General features: G+C 47.0%; 1 protein-coding gene across 2 annotated transcripts in view; it reads right to left on the bottom strand.

Moving 5' to 3' along the window:
* The window catches only part of LOC137420917 (endonuclease domain-containing 1 protein), a 59,680-nt gene that overhangs the window by 4,485 nt on the left and 29,865 nt on the right, over window positions 1-25,330 (bottom strand). For both annotated transcript variants that reach the window (XM_078778599.1, XM_078778638.1), the window contains one exon: window positions 1,639-2,448. In XM_078778599.1, coding sequence (XP_078634725.1) covers window positions 1,639-2,417 — 779 coding nt within the window. In that variant the 5' untranslated portion in view covers window positions 2,418-2,448. The remainder of the gene's footprint in view (window positions 1-1,638; window positions 2,449-25,330) is intronic.

Here is a 25,330-nt window from a genome sequence, read left to right as displayed (position 1 = left end):
TGAATCCCGTCCTTGCTATAAACGCAGGGCGAGACATCAATGTGTGAGGCGTTCCCCCTTGGATGTATGTTAAACTGGGCTTCCTGTCCGGATGTATGTTAAACTGGGCTTCCCGTCCGGATGTATGTTAAACTGGACTTCCCGTCCGGATGTATGTTAAACTGGGCTTCCCATCCGGATGTATGTTAAACTGGACTTCCCGTCCGGATGTATGTTAAACTGGGCTTCCCATCCGGATGTATGTTAAACTGGGCTTCCCGTTCGGATGTATGTTAAACTGGGCTTCCCATCTGGATGTATGTTAAACTGGGCTTCCCGTCCGGATGTATGTTAAACTGGGCTTCCCATCCGATGTATGTTAAACTGGACTTCCCGTCTGGATGTATGTTAAACTGGGCTTCCCATCCGGATGTATGTTAAACTGGACTTCCCATCCGGATGTATGTTTAACTGGGCTTCCCATCCGGATGTATGTTTAACTGGGCTTCCCATCCGGATGTAGGTTAAACTGGGCTTCCTATCCAGATGTATGTTGAACTGGGCTTCCCATCCTCCAGCATTAGTCGGTGTATGTTTGATGCCACGTTGTCCTTTGTGAAGAGGATGAGATCTATCAGCAGCACCCCATCCCGCACTCTCATTCCAGTGGGAATGGTGACCAGTCTGGGATTTGATTCTTCACAAACTAGAACGACCCTCGGTAGAGCGCATACCTCCTCCAGGCTGAACAATTTATGTTTTGTATCCACTGATGGGCTGGATCTGGATTTGGACCTGAACCAAAATCGAATCGGCTTGTTCTTGTCACCTCACAAACTCATCCACCAAGTTTATTCATGACTCGTCCATAACTTTTTTTCATATCATGTTATATCTCGCTTTTCACCCTATCTCTCAATGGTGAAGAATCACTTAAAATTAAATAATTATCATATCCGAATGCATATTCAGATCTTCACCAAAATCGAATCTATTTGTCCTTGTCACACACCCAACCTGTCCACCAAGTTTTGTCCAAATCCGTCCACACCCTTTTTGAGATATCCTGCTATGTATCGTTTTTGGCCCGATCTCCCAATGGTGAAGAATCACTTAAAAATTCTCGTAGTCGGATCCGAATCCGGACCTTCACCAACATTTAATCATTTCGTCCATGTGACATACGCTACATCTCTACCAAATCTCGTCCGAATCCGTGTATGACTTTTTGAGATATCTTGTTGGCAAACGGACAAAGAGACAAACAGACAGACAGGGGTGAAAACATCACATCCACCTTTGGTCCACCTTCGGTGGCGCAGGTAATAAGCTTCCTCGGCAGGACCGATTCTGTATTGAGAATGGTGCACTTGATGTTTGGCCTATTTTAAGAATCAGCACCAAATGGGAGCAATGTTTCCATGTTTTTAAATCGTAACCAATTTGGGACAGCACTGCCTTGGTTTTAACCTACTTGTCATCAACACGACGGAAACAACTGAATAAAAGCTTTTCAAAAACACCTGATAACTTCACCTTTCAAGTCGATAATTAATATGGGAAGAGTACACATGATAAATACCTTTACTGGTAAATAATTTAAAAATTATAAAGGTAAAGATAGAAATAGAAGATGATTGGTTTGGGGTTCATTCTCACCGACAGCAAGCTGCGCTCCACATCATGGCGGGGATGTTGACTCGGTGTTTGTTCTTATTTGGTTTGATTGATTTGGGCGGTTTCCAACTCCCGCAGTCTTCCCCACAGCCGATGGAATAACGTCCTTTTACAGCACCGGTCACCGCGAACGTCTCACCTCCTCGCTTCTTGCATTCCTTTGCATATATAGAGAGTTTTTCCTCTGCATTTTGCCATTTACCGTTGTTGAATTCCTTAACCTGAGGGACCACATTGGTGAGTGTAAATGTCGCTTCTTTAGCCACCTGTGTATTTTGCGCCATGACCGGATTCAGGTGACCCCTATCATAATTACTATTGGCGTAGTCTTCATTGATTGCTTGAGAAACTGGCAAACACGATCGATCTGGGGTGCGCAAATGCGGTCGAAGTGGGATGTTGAACGACCCTGATGGATCCATGTCATCCCCTAATTTGCAACGTTTGTCTGGTGTTCCAAGACCTCCGAGTTCCACCATCCAATAGTTTGGCCTAGTACCTGACCCTGGATTGAACTTGTAGGCCGAGTATATGGCCAAGCGGTTGCGTGTATCGTACAGCGTCACAAAGTGGAACAGGTTTTGATACTTCTGGCAAATAATTTTCACGCCTTTTCCAGGGTTTCTATATTTTGGTGGAATGCCATTCAAAAAGAATTTCTTACAGTCAGGTGGTACCTCATCCCAGCTTTGGAACACCATGGCTGGGATGCCAAGAGACATGCTGAAGATGATGACAATGGAAAGCAGGTTGGGATTCATGATGACGATCACACAAGGCAGCAGAAGATCTCTGTGTGGGAAACATGATCACAGTTAATAACATGGTAGAGATACAGCTTTCAGACCCAATAACTAACATGGTGGAGATACAGTTTCCAAACATGGCAGAGATACAGCTTCTAGACCTGCTAACTAACATGGTGGAGATACAGCTTCCAGACGTGGCAGAGATACAGCTTCCAGACGTGGCAGAGATACAGCTTCCAGACGTGGCAGAGATACAGCTTCCAGACCTGGTAACTAACATGGTGGAGATACAGTTTCCAAACATGGTAACTAACATAGAGGAGATAGTTTCCACACAGGGTAACTAACATGGTGGAGATACAGCTTCCAGACCTGGTAACTAACATGGTGGAGATACAGTTTCCAGACACACTTACTAACGTGGTGGAGATACTGTTTCCAGACACACTTACTAACGTGGTGGAGATACAGTTTCCAGACACACTTACTAACGTGGTGGAGATACTGTTTCCAGACACACTTACTAACGTGGTGGAGATACAGTTTCCAGACACACTTACTAACGTGGTGGAGATACAGTTTCCAGACACACTTACTAACGTGGTGGAGATACTGTTTCCAGACACACTTACTAACGTGGTGGAGATACAGTTTCCAGACACACTTACTAACGTGGTGGAGATACAGTTTCCAGACACACTTACTAACGTGGTGGAGATACAGTTTCCAGACACACTTACTAACGTGGTGGAGATACTATTTACAGATACAATAACTAACATTGGTGGAGATACAGTTTCCAGACAGGGTAACTAACATGGTGGAGATACAGTTTCCAGACAGGGTAACTAACGTGGTGGAGATACAGTTTGCAGATACAGTAACTAACATGGTGGAGATACAGTTTCCAGACACAGTTACTAACATGCTGGAGATACAGTAATTAACATGCTGGAGATACAGTTTCAGACCTGGTAACCAACATGGTGGAGATACAGTCTGCAGACATGGTCACTAACATGGTGGAGATAGTTTCCATACATGGTAACTAACATGGAGGAGATACAATTTCCAGACAGGGTAACGAACAACGGAGGAGATACCGTTTCCAGACAGAGTAAATAACATGGTGGAGATGCAGTTCCAGACACGGTAACTAATATGGTGGAGATATAGTTTGCAGACACAGTAACGAACATGGTGGAGATACAGTTTCCAGACACAGTAACTAACATGGTGGAGATCCAGTTTCCAGACACAGTAATTAACATGGTGGAGATATAGTTTGCAGATACAGCAAATAACATGGTGGAGATACAGTTTCCATACACGGTAATTAACATAGTGGAGATCCAGTTTCCAGACACAGTAACGAACATGGTGGAGATACAGTTTGCAGATACAGCAAACTAACATGGTGGAGATACAGTTTGCAGATACAGCAAACTAACATGGTGGAGATACAGTTTGCAGACACAGTAACTAACATGGTGGAGATACAGTTTCCAGACACAGTTACTAACATGCTGGAGATACAGTTTGCAGATACAGCAAACTAACATGGTGGAGATACAGTTTCCAGACCTGTTTCCCAACACGGTGGAGATACAGTTTCCAGACCTGGTAACTAACATAGTGGAGATATTTTCCAGACACGGTAACTAACATGCTGGAGATACAGTTTCCAGGCCTGTTTCCAAACATGGTGGAGATACAGTTTCCAGACCGGGTGACTAACACAGTGGAGATAGTTTCCAGACACACTAACTAACATGGTGGAGATACATTTTCCAGACCTGTTTCCCAACATGGTGGAGATAGCATTTCCAGACCTGTTTCCCAACATGATGGAGATACCATTTCCAGACCTGTTTCCCAACATGGTGGAGATAGCATTTCCAGACCTGTTTCCCAACATGGTGGAGATAGCATTTCCAGACCTGTTTCCCAACATGATGGAGATACCATTTCCAGACCTGTTTCCCAACATGGTGGAGATACCATTTCCAGACCTGTTTCCCAACATGATGGAGATACCATTTCCAGACCTGTTTCCCAACATGATGGAGATACCATTTCCAGACCTGTTTCCCAACATGATGGAGATACCATTTCCAGACCTGTTTCCCAACATGGTGGAGATACCATTTCCAGACCTGTTTCCCAACATGATGGAGATACCATTTCCAGACCTGTTTCCCAACATGGTGGAGATAGCATTTCCAGACCTGTTTCCCAACATGGTGGAGATAGCATTTCCAGACCTGTTTCCCAACATGATGGAGATACCATTTCCAGACCTGTTTCCCAACATGGTGGAGATACCATTTCCAGACCTGTTTCCCAACATGATGGAGATACCATTTCCAGACCTGTTTCCCAACATGATGGAGATACCATTTCCAGACCTGTTTCCCAACATGGTGGAGATACCATTTCCAGATCTGTTTCCCAACATGGTGGAGATACCATTTCCAGACCTGTTTCGCAACATGGTGGAGATACCATTTCCAGACCTGTTTCCCAACATGATGGAGATACCATTTCCAGACCTGTTTCCCAACATGGTGGAGATAGCATTTCCAGACCTGTTTCCCAACATGATGGAGATACCATTTCCAGACCTGTTTCCCAACATGGTGGAGATAGCATTTCCAGACCTGTTTCCCAACATGATGGAGATACCATTTCCAGACCTGTTTCCCAACATGGTGGAGATACCATTTCCAGACCTGTTTCCCAACATGGTGGAGATACCATTTCCAGACCTGTTTCCCAACATGGTGGAGATACCATTTCCAGACCTGATAACCAACATGGTGGAGATACAGCTTCCAGACATGGTAACTAACATGGTGGAGATATAGTTTGCAGATACAGTAACTCACATGGTGGAGATACAGTTTCCAGACCTGTTTCCTAACACGGTGGAGATATTTTCCAGACACGGTAATTAACATGCTGGAGATACAGTTTCCAGACCTTGTAACTAACATGGTGGAGATACAGTTTGCAGACATGGTAACTAACATGGTGGAGATAGTTTCCAGACATGTGAACTAACATGGTGGAGATAGTTTCCAGTCCTGTTTCCAAACATGGTGGAGATACACTGATGCAGTTTCCAGACACGATAACTAACATGGTGGAGATACAGTATCTAGACTCGTTTCCCAACATGGTGGAGATACCATTTCCAGACCTGGTAACTAACATGGTGGAGATACAGTTTCCAGACACGGTAACTAACATGGTGGAGATACAGTTTCCAGACACGGTAACTAACATGGTGGAGATACAGTTTCCAGACACGGTAACTAACATGGTGGAGATACAGTTTCCAGACACGGTAACTAACATGGTGGGGATACAGTTTCCAGATCCGTTTCCCAACATGGTGGAGATACCATTTCCAGACCTGGTAACTAACATGGTCGAGATACAGTTTCCAGACATGGTAACTAACATGGTGGGGATACAGTTTCCAGACACAGTAACTAACACTAACATGGTCTATGTTGCCGTCCCATTCATTCTCTGCATTCAACAGCATTTCCATATATCTCTTCCATCTTCCTTTAATTCCATCTGGGTCCACAACGATTTGTCCCACTTCATCCTTCAAGCAACTCACCCCAATCACATCGCACCTCTCTTTCGCTATCTGCTTTGCAATCCTGAATTACCGCTCTCTGACTGCTCTCTCACCCTCTTCCGAATCCAAGCGTTCTCCGAACATTTTCCTGTATGCCTCCTGCGCCTTTGCTACCTCTTTCTTTGCAGCCTTCTTGGCTGCCGTATAACCCTCATGCTGTGCCTTTTCTGCGCCCATACCCTTCGCCTTCTGCCACTCCTTGAACTTTTTCCTCTTCTCGTCAATCTTCTTTCCAACTTCATCATCCCACCACCATGTTTCCGAGTGCCTCGGTGGTCCTTTTGTCCATCCACATACCTCACCAACGGCTCCCAACAGACTATCTTTCATTGACATCCAACCACTTTCAAGCTCCACCACATCATCCTCTGCCATACTCAGCCTCTCTTTTAATGCCTCCCTCACTGTCACCTCTTTCAACCTCCACATCTTCATTCTCGGTTGGTACTTCACCGGCCGAGCTCTCCTTGCACCTTTCACCTTTATGTCGCAGACAACCAAGTGGTGCTGTGAAACAGCCTCTTACCCCAGGATCACCTTTGTGTCCCGGAGGTGCCCCCTATCTCGCCTATGCACCATCAGGAAGTCAACGGTTGTCGTCGACCCACCTGACGTGTATGTAACAAGCTTATTATCCTCTTTCTGGAACTCAGTATTACAAATCAACAAATCAGCTCCATCAGCAAACTCTAAAATCCTTTCACCTTCTCCATTTCTCACACCATATCCGTAACCCCCATGAACTCCCTCAAAACCGTCCATACTCCTTCCCACATGTCCATTTCGGTCTCCTCCTACCACAACAACTTCCTCATCTTTCACGTTTTACATCAGATTCTCTGTCGCACACCAGAACTTGTCCTTCTCTTCATCGCTCCAACCAACCTGCCGAGCATATCCCGAGATGACATTCACGAAGAGCTTTCCAATCATCATCCTCACCATCATCAACCTATCACTCACTCTAGTCACACTCGCCACACTGTCTACAAATTCCTCAGAAAACAGGACACCAACACAATGCATGCCTTCGCGACACCCTTGCCACACAAACTTGTATTTCTGTCCCTGCCTACCCTTCACCATTCTCACACCACTTCCCTTCCATCTCGTCTCCTGCACACAACATATGTCCACTCTTCGTCTGACCAATATTTCCACCACTTCTCCTGATCTCCCTGTCATTGTCCCTACATTCCACGTTCCAAACCTCAAAAACCGATCTCCACATGGGCATCAGACGTTTTGTCGTCATAAATGGAGTGATTTCCACCCTTGCTTTGATCGGGTTCCCCACCTTGATTTTTACGAGAGGGGGTGAGGACCCCCACGGGGTACTTCGGGCTGTACCCTGCCCATATGTAGATATCCTGCTATGTATCGTTTTTGGCCCAATTTCCCAATGGTGAAGAATAACTTTAAAAATTAAATAATTATCATATCCGAATCCATATTCAGATCTTCACCAAAATCGAATATATTCGTCCTTCTCAGACACCCGACTGGTCCACCAAGTTTCGTCCAAATCCGTCCACAACTTTTTGAGATATCCTGCTAGGTATCGTTTTTGGCCCTATCTCCCAATGGTGAAGATTCACTTCAAAATTATAGTAGCCGGATCCGAATCAGGATCTAGTGTTGCGGTTTTGAGAACCCACACTCTTGTAAATATGACATCATTAAAGGTTAAAGGTAGCTCCCCTAGATAGGCCACATGCAACACGTAGGTCACCATAGGACTTCAGTTATTTCATTAGTATGTGTGTAGATAAGGCCATGTTTCCAATAGTTGAATCTGCGTTGTGTCAATCAAATAAGGAGTATGCCCCATTCGTCCATATTGACAGCCTCCCTCTCCAAGCGACGCCATTACGTGCGCCTTTGTTAGCAGCATTCGCTGCCCTTCAGCTGGAGCTCGCTCTAACGCCGCCATAAGCCACAAGGTGAGGCCCGGAAAAATGGGGCAGAGCGCCAGGAAGAAGGTGTGGCCACGTCACCCAGCCATCAAAGGCGGGGCCAGTAAGCCATAACCAGTCAACCAGGGCTGAAGTGACACCGCCGATAGGCGTGGCTTTGGGGCTCGCGGAGCGATCGCTTGCTTGGATTATAAAAGCGAGCGCAAAGCCCTTTTACAGGAATGGCACGCTTTGCGCTTTGTATGAGACTGCGTCACAGGACTGGCACGATTTGCGTTTTGTATGGGGACTGCGTCAGAGACTGCGTCGTACGATTGGCGGTGTAAAGGACCCTCGCGAAGCACTCGAGTGAAAGATTGATTTAACAGGACTCTTGTTGGAAGCGCGCTTGTATTGAGGAGGATGTATTGGGAGAGCACACATTACAACGAACTCCTGCCTGCTGGGTTTCGTCCGCTGGACCGGAGCCTGGACCGGAACCGGATTGGAGCCTGGATGTGCTGGTGCCCATCAACCTGTTCCACCCTACCATCTACAATCCCCGTGTGAGTGTCTATATGTGAGATGGGCCCGTTTGTCCAGGGAATAAGATAAGACTGTTTAAAGCTGCCCTGTGTTCTTCTTCTTCCTCTTTCTATCTTGTACATTCTTTCGTTTCCTCTTCTTTCTGTACATTTGGTAATAAATTGCTTTGTTCTTCCTATTTTCTTGGTTTCCTCTCCATCCAATCGCATCAGTCTTTTCTCCAATTGGGTAAGCGTGGCACGATCGCAACCGCTAGAATCGGGTTTAGTCATTGTTAACAGCCTGAGTCGTGGCTCGCTTCGCTCGGCGTGTCCACTAACGCCGCGGCTCGGGCGAGAGTTATTTCCTCGCTTACTGGGCGGTGTTAATAAGTAGGTAATAAGAATACGGGTTACAACCCTAGTTGACGTCGTCCGGAAGTGACGTCATAACCCCCAGGGTTGCGTCGGCCAGATAAGAGACAAGGGGATTAACCCCCCCACCCCCTTTGTAAAGGGGAAGGCCGACGTTTTGAGATCCGCAACAATTGGTGTCGGGGAGTGGGATTTGGACCCGAACCAAATTTTTATATTTTGGACAAAATTTGGTCAAAATTATGAGCGGCCGAAATTGTTTTGACATCCCAAATTAAATCGTGCCATGGATAGCCAAGGCGGTCGGATGCTGGTGAGGGAAAATGAGGGGGTAGAGGAAGGGTTAGAATCAACCCAGGACCCCAGGGAAGAAGTGGGACAAATGGAGGAGGGAATTGAAGAGGGTGCGGCAGTGGGGGTTGCAGGTGGACAAAATGGCGGCACCTCGCACATGGCCGCGGTAGCCGAGCCCACGGTGCCAACGGACTGGGGCCTATTTATGGCACAAATGAGGGCCTTTATGGTCAAGTTGGGTGAAGACATGAAAATAGAGGGGGACAAATCAAGGGCGGAAATGAGAGAAATGAGAGATGGGTTAAGTAATATGGGAAACCAAATTGGGGAATTGAGAACTAATATGGAAAACAAAATTGGGGAATTGAGAAATAATATGGGAAACCAAATTGGGGGATTCAAAAATGATATGGGAAATCAAATTGGGGGGTTAGAAAGCAAATTGGGGGGATTAGAAAACAAATTAGGGGGCCAGTTGAAGGACGTGGGTGGCCAGGCCCGAGAAATAAATGAGGGGTTAGCGAGGGAAGAAGCCAGGTATGAAATAAAAGCATTGGGGAAGGACAGAGACTGCAAGTCGAGCGGGAAGGGCACGTGGGTATGCGACGGGGTGGCGCGGCTTGAGCGCGGGTTGAGCGAGAGGGAGCAAAGCACAGCCGGGTGGACCGGGATAGAAATCGAGACTCGGGGTATGCAAAAGCCGACGACCGCCGAAGTAGAAGAGAAAATTTTATTAGCCCAGGCGGTCGTCGAGGAAAAATAAAATAAAATAATTATAGTCGAAATTGGGGTTGAAGAGACGGCCGACTTAGAAAAGCACTCGCGGGAGGAAAAGATGGAATATGTGCAAAGTCCGTGTTCGCATCATGGTGCCGTGCTTGATAACCCCAATGAAATTTTGCAGGTGGTGGAGAAGCGAAGAAGAGGAAGCGCCAAGGTGAGTCGGGCTGTATATGGCGCGAAAATGTTTAGCGCGAAAACATTTTTCGTGCACTTCGGATCCCGACGTCACCAGGGTGTTCGTGGAAGGTCCTTTGTGCGCTGTATTAAAGTGAATGGCGCGAGTGTGAGGAAAAAATGTGCACCGAAGCGCGGGTGTGTAACAACAGAGTGTGGAAGTGAAAGTGAGTGCACATCGGAGGGTGAGTGTGGAATGGAGTGCGACACCGAGTGTGCGATTGTGGAGAGTGTGCGAGGATGCACACCAGAGATGGATGGAGAGAGTGTGAGAGGATGCACACCAGAGCACGTGATTGGGTGTGCAACAGAGTGCACACCCGTGAGTGTTACAGAGGATGTAATGGGGGAGTGTGCGCGAAGGTGTGCGGTGATGGATGGGTGTGTGCAGGAGTGCACACCCATGGATGTTTCAGAGTGTGCGGTAGAGGAATGTGTGAAGGAAAGGTGTGTAACAGAGGAGTGTGTGGTAATGGAGTGTGCGGGAGGCGTGAGTGCACCGGAGTGGTGTGCACTTGAGTGTGCAACGAAAGAGTGTGCACGAGAGCGTGCGGTGGCGGAATTAACGAAATGTGTGGGGTGTATGAGAGGCCCTGGGACGCCTGGATGTGCGAGAATGGAGTGGGTAGTGGGTTGCGAAGAGGCAACCCAAGCATCGACGCAGACCGGGGCAGCATTTAGGGCGACGTATAGCCGACGCGAGCTCTTTGTGCGCGGTGTTCTTTGTGTGCTGCAGGAGCCAACGGGGATCGTTGCCACGGCGCTCTCGCAAGGACCACCGTGCACGATCCGCGCCGGGCCCCGCCCTGCATGGTCGGTGCCGCGCTTTGCCAGGCAAGGCGAACGGCCTGGTTCGAGGGGAGGTAGAAGGGTTCGGAGCGGCGCCCCTTGCGGTGGTGGCACTCCGGCCGGGGAAGGCTGGGCAATCGCGCATGGGAGCACAAAACCCTGTGTAGGGATGGTGCCTGGAGCCTTGGCCCGAGTATGCCTCCTCCCCTGAACTGAGAAAGCCGGACGGACCCAACCTACAGGAGACAGACCACCCGTATGCATTGCTCGGCCTTGCAAAGCCGAGCTGTAAGAATGCATTGACGCACCGAGAGGCTCAAGTGAAGTGGACTAATGGTGATAGTGTTTGTAAGTGGTACCCAGTGTCGAGGGATTGTAATCCTACCATCCCTCACATTGGGGGCAAATGCGCTATAGTTTATGGGGTTGGCAGTGTAAACTAGCCTGGTAGGGTTAGGATAAATTGTAGGGACCTAGAGATGACCATAGGAGACTTGAGAGATAAGTAGTGACATTGGTACAAGTAGTGGGGATGTCGAGTAGATTAGTTGGTTGATAATGACGAGGGAGTGCTAAGTGTAAGGGATGATGGGAAAGCACAAGTTTTAGAAGGGAAATAGCTAGATAGATGATGCAGTGTGAATGAGAATCTTTGTGGTGAGAATGAGCTCGTTTTTGAAATGAGGAATTGGGCGTGGGAAAATTTGAGCGCATGAGGCAATGCTCGAGAATGATGTGTGTGTGTGTGGAAGTGTATGAGCAGAGCATTGTGGACAAGTGTAAGTGTGTTGTGTGCATTGACTTGCATGGGGTGCAAGTGGTGGGAAACAGGTGCGTGGGCACAAGAAATATGCAAGAGAGTTTGGTGTGTGTAAGATGAGTCGTGTGGAATAAATGGTGTGGAGTAAATGGTGTGTGGAATGTGTGGTGTGGAGTGCATGGTGCGAAGGAGTGAATGGGGGAGAGATGGACCCCTTCACGAATACCCGGGGAGGGTAGTTTAAAGTTAGGTAGAGGGAGTAGGTAAATTGGTCGGATATTGACATCTGTGGTGCGTGTAGTTGCAAAGTAGTGTTTTGTTGGGTGCATAAGTGAAGTGGAATGGCTGGGAGTGTGAGCCTGTTTGTGCATGTGGTTATTGAGCACGCCGCCACTGGTAGTCTGTCGGCCAGGTGAGGCCGCAGGTAGGTTCTGGGAGCCAGTTAGAGTTCAGTGGGGCCAGTGGATCCAAGGAGAGGACCCGGGTAGCCCGATGCCAGAGGGGGCATTCGTGGGGTAAGGGAGCTAGAGGGCCTTCCTAGGTTAGGGTTGAGGAGCTAGGTAAGCTCGGGTGGCAACTACAGTGGTGGAGGTGTGCAGGTGAGCGGACCTGCTGGTGAGCCACACGACCCATCCCTGAAATTGTGCGAGGGCACAGATAGAAAAAATGGGGGAGTGAGACCCCAAATTGGTAGACACCACAGATTGGTCAATGGGTAATTCGGTTTTTAGAACCACATAGTGTAAGATGGCCAATTGATTGGCAGGGCGTGACCCCGGGTAGAGTAAATGGTTAATGTAATTAGAGGATAGTTAGAATGAAGTCTCTTCGCACCATCCGCATCCACTCACCAGAGGTGATAGGACTCCACACCAGATTTTGCAAATGTTTGGTTGGAATGAAAGACGCATCATGACGTAATTGTGACATTGTGTGTTTATTCCATATCTTCCTCCTTAGGTGGGATTGATGACGAATTTGGATTAGGGGAGATATGGGGGGCGAGACGGTAGGGACGTATTTGTAAATTGTAAATACGGGGAGGGGCAAGGGTAGTGTAGGTGACATGGGGGGTGACTAACGGTAGGGACGAGCTTTCTCTGCTCGCACCACCGCGCTCCTCCTGTCGCATTACCTTGTTTTGATGTGTACCCTTGCGCTTTTTTTTGTTTGTTTTTTTGTATACAAGATCGAGGCTCGTGGAAGAGCTAACATTAATCACACAAAAAGTCAAACCGACACACAAAACACAAAAAATAAGGGGAGCGGCAGACAAGATGGGGAGAGAGGGGGAAGGACACAAACACAACATTTGAGAGCAGGGACAACGTGAGAAATGTGGGAGGGGGAGGGCTTTGGGGGAGGTGGGAGAGGTATAAAACATATGAACACTGCAAGGACTTCCAGGAAAGAAATTGGAATTTCCAAAAAAAAAAAATGTATCTGGGGTGAAATTAGCGGGGGCAGAAAAGATCAAGGTTTTGGATGGGGGAAGATAAGAGATGGTGGTGAACAGCTGTTTTAAAGACCTGGAGGGTGGAGTGGGATTGAAGGGAGTGGGGGAGTTTGTTCCAGAGGCGGGAGAAAAGGGGAATGAAAGAGTGAAGGTGAGCAGAGAGCCTAGATTTTGGCAGTTTAACCATAAGAAGGTCGCAGGCAGATCTTGTGCGACCTGAAGGAATATTGGGGGGGACAGAGCACAGAGAGAGCTGGGGGAGCAAGGCCGGAGAGGAGTCGGTAGAAGACAGAAAGACCACCAACCTGCCTGCGGTGAGTGAGTGAAAGGCCCTCGGAGTTAACTTCATCACAGGAGATTCCAATGATTCTGAAAGCTTTGGTTTCAACACCGTGAAGCCGAGCTAGTTGTGAGGCAGGAGCACCAGCCCAGAGGGGGGAACAGTATTCCATTGAGCTGCGGATGAAAGCCTTGTATGTGGTGAGGAGCTCAGGTGTGCCAAGGAAGGACTTCGCACGACGGAGGATGCCCAGTCGGCGACTGGCTTTGGAGGCCAGCTTGGAAATGTGGTTTTCCCAAGAAAGATCATTGCAGATAGTGAGACCCAAAAGCTTGAGTGACAGAACTTCTTGGAGAGGATTGTTGAGAACAAGAGGATTGTTGAGTTGAGGATTGTTGTTGAGAACCTTGCCCCCGCTAACCTCTGCTTTGTCTTCCTCCCCACTCATGGACCATGGTCTTTTGTGCGAGGGGAGTGTGCAGGTGTCCTGAATTGTGCGGCCACACTTTTGCTGCCTGCACCCTTGCTGCCTGCATGCCTGCCTGCACCGATACACCATTTTGGACCACACGTTCTGTGGCCTGGCACCTTTGGACCACACGTTTTGTGGCCTGGCATTTTGCTGGAGCGGACCATTGCTGCCAGCAGTATCTGGCTTGCGGACCACTGTTTTAATTGGCATCGATGCCAGCAGTCGGACCACCTGAGTTGGCCCTGCTGGCCATAAATTAAAAAAGCGGACGCGGTTTGTGCCCTTTTTATTAAGAAACATCAAGCAAGAAGATCGAGCCAAGATACATCAGCCCAGCAGAGAAGCACCAGAAGACATCATTTATTATTTTAAAATGTTTGTTTTTGTGCATTTTTCGTGATGGTGCTTTTTGTGCATTTTATTTTATTTTATTGGCACATATGGGTGTATGGTGTGTATTGGTGCAGTGCAGTGCAGTGGTATTACCCTCTTTTCAAAAAGCTCTTCTTTTCCCACAAAAGACAGGTCCTGGGTTATAGTTTTGTAAATAATAGTAGTCTTGTAAATAATGCTCCCCACCGGCTTTATGTTTAGTTTCAGAATAATTCCGTAATTCGGTTAGTCTGTGGGCGTGAGTCGGTTAGGTAGGACACAACGCAGCAGGGGGGACATATCTAGTGTTAAAACTGTCGCACTCAGGGTAGTAGGTTAAAAGTAGAGGGGAACTACACCTAAGTGCCACACTAATTGTTAAAATATAGTCCTGATGTTTCGGCTCGGGGCGAGCCTGGCAAAAGGATGGGTGCAGTGTTGTGGTTTTGAGAACCCACACTCTTGTAAATATGACATCATTAAAGGTTAAAGGTAGCACCCCTAGATAGGCCACATGCAACAAGTAGGTCACCATAGGACTTTAGTTATTTCATTAGTATGTGCATAGATAAGGCCATGTTTCCAAGAGTTGAATCTGCGTTCTGTCAATCAAATAAGGAGTAGGCCCAATTCGTCCATATTGACAGCCTCCCTCTCCAAGCGACGCCATTAAGCACGCCTTTGTTAGCAGCGTTCGCTGCCCTTGAGCTGGAGCTCGCTCTAACGCCGCCATAAGCCACGAGGTGAGGCCCGGAAAAAGGGGGCGGAGCGCCAGGAAGAAGGTGGGGCCACGTCACCCAGCAATCAAAGGCGGGGCCGGTAAGCCATAACCAGCCAACCAGGGCTGAAGTGACATCGCTGACAGGCGTGGCTTTGGGGCTTGCGGAGCGATCGCTTGCTTGGATTATAAAAGCGAGCGCTAAGCCCTTTTACAGGACTGGCACGATTTGCGCTTTGTATGAGACTGCGTCACAGGAGTGGCACGATTTGCGCTTTGTATGGGGACTGCGTCAGAGACTGCGTCGTACGATTGGCGGTGTAAAGGACCCTCGCGAAGCACTCGAGTGAAAGATTGATTTAACAGGACTCTCGTTGGAAGCGCGCTTGTATTGAGGAGGACGTATTGGGAGAGTGCACATTACAACGAACTTCTGCCTGCTGGGTTTCGTCCGCTGGACCGGAACCGGATTGGAGCCTGGACACGCTGGTGCTCATCAACCTGTTCCACCCTATCATCTACAATCCCCGTGTGAGTGTCTGTATGTGAGACGGGCCCGTTTGTCCAGGGAATAAGATAAGACTGTTTAAGGCTGCCCTGTGTTCTTCTTCTTCCTCTTTCTATCTTGTACATTCTTTCGTTTCCTCTTCTTTCTGTACATTTGTTAATAAATTGCTTTGTTCTTCCTATTTTCTTGGTTTCCTCTCCATCCGATCGCATCAGTCTTTTCTCCAATTGGGTAAGCATGGCACGATCACAACCACTAGAATCGGGTTTAGTCATTGTTAATAGCCTGAGTCACGGCTCGCTTCGCTCGGCGTGTCCACTAACGCCGCGGCTCGGGCGAGAGTTATTTCCTCGCTTACTGGGCGGCGTTAATAAGTAGGTAATAAGAAGACGGCTTACAACCCTAGTTGACGTCGTCCGGAAGTGACGTCATAACTTCCAGGGTCGCGTCGGCCAAATAAGAGACAAGGGGATTAGCCCCCCCTTTGGTAAAGGGGAAGGCCGACGTTTGGAGATCTGCAACAATATGTCCACTCTTCGTCTGACCAATACTTCCACCACTTCTCCTGATCTCCCTGTCATTGTCCCTACATTCCATGTCCCAAACCTCAAAAACCGATCTCCACATGGGGCATCAGACGTTTTGTCGTCATAAATGGAGTGACTTCCACCCTTGCTTTGATCGGGTTCCCCACCTTGATTTTTACGAGAGGGGGTGAGGACCCCCACTAGTCCTTGAGCCAACCGGCCATTTTTTGAAGTGAATGCTCCGGGGGGGGGGGGGGGGGAGTAATTCTCATTATGATTTTCCATTAGACCAATGTCTCAAGTGTCAGAAAAGGTGTGATGGACATCTGAGAACGGTAGCTTAGTGCCCGGATGGACGCCATCTTTGAAACCACCCAGCTCGAAAATGCCCATTTGGTGGGGTACATTGTTGCACGTGTATCTGGACTTCTATACTAGCTATCGATGTGCGGTTGACGACTAAATATACGTCCGATGTGTACCGTCTAAATAAAAAATAATATGAAGCATTTTGTTTTAGATTAATTATTATAAAAATCAATTATCGAAAAAAAATCATATATTTTTCAATATTTTATTATTAGACTTGTACTTTTTTTAGTGAAACAACACTGGTATGATTTTCCAAATTATGCATTGTGCTACACCGTTTATCTGTCTATAAAAATAACTCAAAAACTAAAACATATCATCCACCACGAGTGTACACAAAAAATATATGAAAAGGCATGCACTTTCCACAAACCGAAACTATGTCAGTTGGAATTTCCCGCCGATAATCAACCCACAGAACCCAGTGCCGAAAGTGACGTCAGTCTATTCTATATCTATATTCTATATTCTATATCTCAGTCTGAGATTTGTTGCGGTGACCTGATTAATTTCTGAGGGGGGGGGGGGGGGTGGCTTAAGAACTAAAAGTGAACATGTTAGATGGCGCCACATACAACTCTATTATAGAGTTGTATTGTGGCGCCATCTAACATGTTCACCGACTTGGATGAGTATGTCTATGTAAGCTGGCGAGCTTTTCGGATATCGGAGTAATCTAACGTCAGTCTTTTTGTTCTTTCAGCTGAGATGGCCGGTGTCGAGGCGAAACGGGCGAAGATTGAACCTGAGTCCGGAACGTGCATCCTGTGCAGCAAGAAGTCGCCACTCTCTGAACTAAGCAAGGCAGCGGGCAACAGTTCTTGGAAGACATTGTGTGACGCAGCCGCAGTTAGAAACTTTTATCCAATTCTAAAGCTAGTCCAAGAAGGCGCAGTTGAACTTCATAATATTCCAATATTATACCATAGGGCTTGTAGATCAGACTTCACTCACAAAAACCACCTAGCTACTTTGACCAATGCAGCTAGAAGTTCTTCAGTTGATACTGGCGATGCGGTGCGACGGCGATCATCACGGGAAGAGACAGGATCAACTTCAACGGTCTACGATGATAAATGCATTTTTTGCCAGCGTGCTTCAAAATTCATAAAAGGCAGTCGTACCCGTGAAACAGTTGTCTTGGCTGTTGAACTTCGAGCAGATAAGACAATAAGAGATGCTGCGACAGCTCGCAATGATGAGAGAGTTTTGGCATTGACTACACGAGATATGGTTGCAGCTGAGGCTCACTACCACTTCTCCTGCTATAGAAACTACACACGGCCCCAAAAACCTCAAGTAGAAACTGACATTGAAGATAATATCGAGAAAAAAGAAATGATACGATGTATATTCAATTTCATTCGCACTGACTTGTTCTTGAACCCGAGGATTGTTCCAATAGTTGATGTTGCAACAGATATCCTGTCTTCAGATACATTTTCAGTTGATGTTCGTGACTCCATCAAGAAGAATCTGCAGCGCACATTACAAAGAGAGTTTGGAGAATCGCTCATCTTCTTCAATGTGAAACACCGTGTATACTTGATGCCCGATAATCTGACAAAGCGAGAGATTGCTGCAGAGTGCGTAAACCTGAAAGCAGAAGTGAAAGCATTTGAACGAACGGACGGTGAAAGTAACATTGTGCGTGCAGCTACTTCACTGCGACACCAGATCAAAGATGCTCATTACAATGAACGTTGGCCGCCTCAGCCAGCAGAACTCACTTCAGATTACGTGAAGATACCAGATTCTCTTCGTGTATTTCTGCATACTTTGATTTGCGGGAGTGGGGGTAGCTCTGCGCGTGCCGACACACTGGTATGGTCGATGGCTCAAGATATCATCAATGCTGTACACCGGGGTACCATCAGAACATCGAAGCATGTCCTACTTCCGTGGGTCATGAAAACGCTCACCGGTAATACAGAGGTCATCAGAATATTGAATCGACTCGGGCACGGATGTTCGTACACAGTTCTGGAAGAAATCGAGACAGCGCTATGCATAGACAAATTAGCAAGTGTGGAGAAAGATACAGTACCACTTCCGTCACATGTGCACCCTTCGGTCCCGACTGTATTAGCATTCGATAACATCGACAGGCTAGAGGAATCGCTGAGTGGTGGCGGAACATCGCATCGCGTCAACGGTATCATCGTCCAACCGAAGTCGCAGTCGTGTTTGCCGCCCCAACCTCCATCGGCAGTATCCAAAGCAGATAAGAAGCGATCTATCCCGTCATCCAGCGATTTAGTTCCAATATACAGCGGTGGGAAACGAGAGGGCCCACCTGCAATCAAGCCTGCAGATCTTTCTGACACTCTTGCAGGCGCAACATCCCTTGCGCAGCGCCGAAATCACGTATGGATTATGACTCGCATGCTGGAACCATGCGACCAGACAATCAGTTCGTGGACTGGTTTCAACATCATGACTAGAGATCGTGTTCAGGTGACGGAAGATGTAGTTGGCTACCTGCCGACTATAAACGCGCCTGCCACAGATATGGCAACAGTGCAAGAAATCCTCAGAGAAGCTCTGAACATCATGTCATCACTTCAGCTTGAGCGTATACCGGTGGTGCTAGACCAGGCACTATTTGCTAAGGCGACCGAAATAGCATGGAAAGATGTCGATCGATATGGAAGAATCGTGCTCATGATGGGGAACTTCCATACCATCTGTAACTTCATGTCGAGCATTGGGAAAATGTTTGGAGATGCAGGCCTTCGGGATGTAGCTGTTGAGTCAGGAGTAATCGCTGAAGGTTCCATCAACAGGGTTCTGGAAGGCAAGCAATACAACCGTGCTGTGCGACTCCACAAGTTGATGTACGAGGCACTAATGCGCATCATTTGGAAGGGCTTCCAGGTGTGGATAGAAAGCAATCATCCTGACAAGGAACCCCAGATTCGAAGCACTGACCTCAAAATTCGCAGCATCAAGGAGGATGTTTGCCACGAGACTCTCGCTGCTGCTCTCGATGATGATTCATGTGTACAGAGCTTTGACATGTTCGCGAAATACCTACATTTTCTGCGAACCAAACATGGAGACCTGGCTCGCTTCTGGATGATGTATATTGATATGGTAGAGACCCTGCTGGGGTTGATTCGTGCGGATAGAGAAGGCGACTGGATGCTTCACTTGGCTTGTGTCAGAAGAGTGATCCCTTGGTGTTTCGCAATGAACAAGGTGAACTATGCTAGATATCTACCAGTGTACTATGCACAGATGACGCAACTCCACGAAACATGCCCCGAGTTGTACAGGCATTTCAATCAAGGCTACTTCTCCGTACAGCTTAGACCAGGGAATCCATTTGCCAGAATCGCTGTTGATCAGACAACAGAAGAAACAGTAAACAAAGATACACAAACAGCTGGAGGAACACGAGGTTTTAGTCTTCGACAAGGGGCTGTGTCACGATACTATCTAACTGCAGAAAATCGGGCTACTGCACTGAGGCAACTACGAGAAACTATCCTTGTGAATAGCAGCGACACATCTCACGCCAAGCACCCTGACTTGTCTACTTCTCGCATCAAACGTGATGAGTCTGGCGTCACAGCTATCTGTGATCTACTGGAAAATGACTGGACCAATCCATTCGCCGATGATCCGTCATGTCTTCTCAGTATATCTACCGGAGCGGCTGCGGGGGAGGACGTTTCTAATGACCTACTCAACACCCTGCAAAAGGGGGAAGCGGCGTATCAAAGCTTCCAGAAACGTCTTGAAGAGGGAACAGGCTTTCATGACACATTGAACAAGCTAAATTTGAAGACCTTTGGTAAGATCAAGCAGAAAGTTGTGAAGGGCACAAACAAGGAGATCGTCCTGAGAGCTGACAGACAACTGTTTGCCACCATGATACTCATCGCCAAGACAAGGAACCTCGACATGCAACTTGTCCTTTGTCACCCACTAGGGCCGTTACCATGGTCTTTGGCAAACGTTGATGGGTCAATGAAAAAAACGAACAAAGCTGCACTTGCGAAACACATGGAAGGTCTTGTGGAACCAGCCGAGAACGTTGACAAGCGAAGTGCAACAATAAATTGATGCGATGGCTCTCATACAAAAGATGCATGGCGAGAACGACACGTTCGAAGAACTATCTGACCGCATCCTTGCTGCAGCGCTTCACGCTGGTCAAGGCAGTGAGCGCATCGATGTTGTCTTTGACACATACACAGAAGAATCCATCAAAGCAGCTGAGCGTGTGAACCGCGGTTCAAATGAAGGCATCAGTTTCAGCGAGATCAGACCCGCACACAAAATCATGAACTGGCGGCGTCTCCTTGCTTGCAGCCAGACAAAGGAGAAACTGGTTGTGTTTCTGGCGGAGTCGTGGAAACATGAAACAAATCGCGAAAAGCTAGGCAACAGAACACTGTATGTCACCTGTGGTGAAAAATGTCTGGTACTGACCCGCGATAGGTGGAAGTTGGTGCAAGCACTCGAATGCAGCCACGAGGAAGCAGACACGCGTATGTTTCTCCACGCAAAGCACGCCGCTACCCACTACAAGACGATCATCTTAGTGGCAGATGACACCGACGTTCTGATCATCAGTCTTCATCTCAGCAGAACCATCGATAGTCAGCTCTTCATCAGACGAGGAACAAAGGTTCGAGTCAGAATGATCGACGTTGGAAAGTTGGCTGCGGTGTTGGGGTCTGGAGTTTGCAATGCATTGCCAGGGCTTCATGCATGGAGCGGGTGTGACACTGTGAGTGCTCTGGCTAGCCAAGGAAAGATAAAGGCTTTGAAGCTTGTGCAAGCGAATGAGCTGTATCTTCAAGCATTCACAGATCTGGGATCTTCGTGGAATGTACCAACAGACGTCTTCAATAGCATTCAGGCCTTCACGTGTCAGCTGTACGCCAAGAACACGAAGATCGTCGGTGTTAATTCGCTCCGTTATCACATGTTCTGTGCAAAGAAGGGCCAGATCGAATCTGGACAATTGCTGCCTTGTGAAGACTCCTTGATGCAGCATACGCTTAGGGCCAACTATCAGGCGGCTATCTGGTGACGCAGCCTTGAAAACCTACCAGACGTCCCAACACCATCAGCAGGACATGGTTGGGAACTCGATGATGGCGGTTCGCTCACAATCCGATGGATGTCGGGTCTACCAGCTCCAGATGTCGTCTTGAATCTCATCTCATGCACATGCAGAAGGACGTGTCGACCGTCAGATTGCTCCTGCATACTGAATGGGTTGAAGTGCACTGTTGTGTGTAAGCTGCAGGGATGCTCCAACATGGTGCAGGATGATGCTATCGTGGCTCAGGATGCCAATGACTCTGATGGCGACTCTGATGATTAACTTTGTGTGCACTGTATATTGTATAGCATATGTTGTTCTCTATTATAATGCAGGCCAAATTGCCTGAAAATCTTTATAGACAGATAAACGGTTTAGCAAAATGTATAATTTGGAAGATCATACCGGTGTTATTTGACTAAAACATGACATGTTCAATGATACCTCCGCTTGCTTATTAGGAATATACATCGTATGGTGTTAAAATCAGCTCCATACGTCTTTCCAAACTCTAGTAATGAATAATTAATATAATTGGCGGCCATTTTGAAATCCAAGATGGCCACCAAAGTGCAGATTTCCTATGTAACAATTTCCGCCTGCTTATTAGATATCGTATGGTGTTAAAATCCTCTCCGTACGACATTCCTAACTTGCGTTATCGTCAGAATAGATAATGCCAGCGGCGGCCTAAGTCATTTTATGCCTCTTTACATTTATTTGTTGTAAACTCGTGGTGGATGATATGTTTTAGTTTTTGAGTTATTTTTATAGACAGATAAACGGTGTAGCACAATGCATAATTTGGAAAATCATACCAGTGTTGTTTCACTAAAAAAAGTACAAGTCTAATAATAAAATATTGAAAAATATATGATTTTTTTTCGATAATTGATTTTTATAATAATTAATCTAAAACAAAATGCTTCATATTATTTTTTATTTAGACGGTACACATCGGACGTATATTTAGTCGTCAACCGCACATCGATAGCTAGTATAGAAGTCCAGATACACGTGCAACAATGTACCCCACCAAATGGGCATTTTCGAGCTGGGTGGTTTCAAAGATGGCGTCCATCCGGGCACTAAGCTACCGTTCTCAGATGTCCATCACACCTTTTCTGACACTTGAGACATTGGTCTAATGGAAAATCATAATGAGAATTACTCCCCCCGCCGGAGCATTACTTTTGGTCTGGCTCAAGGACTACACGGGGTACTTCGGGCTGTACCCTGCCCATATGTAGATATCCTGCTATGTATAGTTTTTGGCCCAATCTCCCAATGGTGAAGAATAACTTAAAAAATTAAATAAATATCATATCCGAATCCATATTCAGATCTTCACCAAAATCGAATATATTCGTCCTTCTCAGACACCCGACTGGTCCACCAAGTTTCGTCCAAATCCGTCCACAACTTTTTGAGATATCCTGCTAGGTATCGTTTTTGGCCCTATCTCCCAATGGTGAAGAATCACTTTAAAATTATAGTAGCCGGATCCGAATCAGGATCTTCACCAAAATCGAATCATCTCATCCTTGTAACATACGCTACATCTCTGCCAAATTTCGTGCGAATCCGCCCACAACTTTTTCAGATATTTTGTTCACAAACAAACAAACAAACAGAGAGGGGTAAAAACATAACCTCCAGCCACCTTTGGTGGCGGAGGTAAATATAGTTGAACCAGTCCAAAATTAAATATGCATGTTTGTATAGAGTTGGCTGTGAGCCTTTTCTCAGTTTCTGAGCAGAACTGCATCTCTGTGCTGAGCTGGCAAAAACATGTTTTATCTGTAGTTTGACCTTGTGCAAAGGTGAGGCTAAGGGTCCTCATATCAGCATTCCTGTGTCTCATCTCATGCTCCAGTCTCCACTTTTGCCTTCCTTTGTCAAATTAATTTGAGTATGAATTAAAATGCTGTCTTGAGTGGAACTTAGAGATCTGCTTGCTTGTGGACAAACACTTCTCTCCGTAGGTATGAATAAGTGATCCTTTTGTCTATCAAGTGATGTCTGTCATATTTTGATATAGGTGGACAGACATCATACTAGGAAGCTGATATTTGGACACGACGGTGACCAAGTGATGTGGCTAAAAGGATATTTTTGATTGATTGATTAATCAATTAATCGATTAATTAGTTACTGATTAATCCAAAAAATTATTTCATTAATAACTTAATTAATTTTCAAAAAGTTACAGATTCAGATGAAGCACTGGTGGTTTAGGTATGGTATAAGAAAATATTTTATGATTATCTTTTATTGATTTTAATTATGCACTTAATCAATCAAATATTGTACACCTCTCCCTCCCAATAGTCTCTATGAGCTGCACGGTGGTATCGCCGGGCGCCGCGGAAATGCTGCGCTGGAGGATATTAATTTATTTGGCCTGGGGGCGGTGTACTTTGAATGTATCTGTACTTGTTTTCTTCATTCTCTCTGACTTCATTCCCAGCCAACCTTGGTGATGTGAGCAATGAGCATGATGAGATTCCACCGAGATGTCAGCACAATGGAGACACGCTCTCACGGGCATTTCAACCCCAACATGACCTTGGTGCTTGGCCAACCTTGGTGCTGTGACCGATTGGCATGATGAGAGATTCCACCACGATATTGGCACAATAGAGACGTTTTAGAAGGGGCATTTCAACCCCAACATGATGGGGGACTACTGCTGGTTTCTTCAGAGCCAACCCCTGCTATAGTGTACAAGGAAGTGCTTAAAGCATTTCCAAACAGTTCATGTATACTGTTGCGTTTGTGCCATAAAGGCAAACCCCCTATAGTCAATTGCACGACAACATGTAGCCTGCATTAGTCAGTTATGTCTTATTGAAGGTAAAGATAAGCCTTTTCCCATTGTGTAGTAATAAAGACCAAATATGCATTGAGTTAGGCAGGATGTCAAGCCTTCGTGGCTGGGAGAAGCCATTACTAATGTGCAGGAAGGCTTGGCCAGAAGCACAGGCCCACGTGACCAGTGAGGAGGCGGGAACACCTAGCCAGGATGCGACAAGCGTCAGCCAATGGGAGGCTCTGGAACATTTTGAAGGGCGTGGGCGGGTCTCGTAAAAGCCCACGCGGAGCGCCTTACCATTCTCGAGCAGAGCTGGGGCACACCGGAAGGAGCGCTGCGTTTGGGGTGTGGCGATCGGGCTGCGTGATCCTCGTTTCGTTTTTGTTGCGGTCTCGTGGCGGTCTCGTTGCAGTCTCGTCGCGGTCTCGTCGCGGTCTCGTCGCTCGCACTTCCGGGCTTGATTCCCGGTCCAGATTAAATTCCCGCTAGTGGGAATAAATGGAGAGTCCCTCGGGGGAGGATGAGGAGGGGTCTTTTAAATCTGTTAGCAAACATCAGAAGAGAGAGAGGGGAGGCCAGGTGTCCTCTGATGAGGTGTCCTCAGCTGGGAAGCCCAAGTGTAGGGCTTCCCTTTCCCAGGCCTCTGGCAACCCCGTTGATTCGCTCGATAAGTTTGTGGTCATTGTGGCGGCCGTTGAGAGGCCTAATCGTGTGGGTCCGTCCAACCCTATAAAGTTAGCAGAGCTCATAAAGAAAGAGTTCGGGGAAGCAGTGTCTGCGAAAGTGCTTCGGTCGGGCGACCTGCTCCTTGAGTGCAAGTCAGCCGGGCAAAGGGACAAGGTGTTGAAAGCAACCCATTTTGGTGAGGTCTGTGTTTCGTGTCAAATCCCGAAGTACATGAGAGAATGTCGTGGTGTCATCTATGGGGTGGATTCATCCATAGAAATTGAAGAGATTAAGAGTTATTTGGCCTCCAGTGGAGTGACTGATGCTCGCCGTCTTACCACATTCAGGGAGGGAGAGATGGTGAACACCTTATCTGTCTTGTTGTCCTTCAGTGGTTCTTGCCTTCCATCAAAGGTAGTGCTCGGCTA

Source organism: Myxine glutinosa, chromosome 1, assembly GCF_964187855.1.
Source record: "Myxine glutinosa chromosome 1, kmMyxGlut1.1, whole genome shotgun sequence".
In the NCBI taxonomy this organism is placed as follows: Eukaryota; Metazoa; Chordata; class Myxini; order Myxiniformes; family Myxinidae; genus Myxine; species Myxine glutinosa.
The sequence above is the reverse complement of the archived record's forward strand: the minus strand, read 5'-3'. Positions and strand labels throughout refer to the sequence as shown.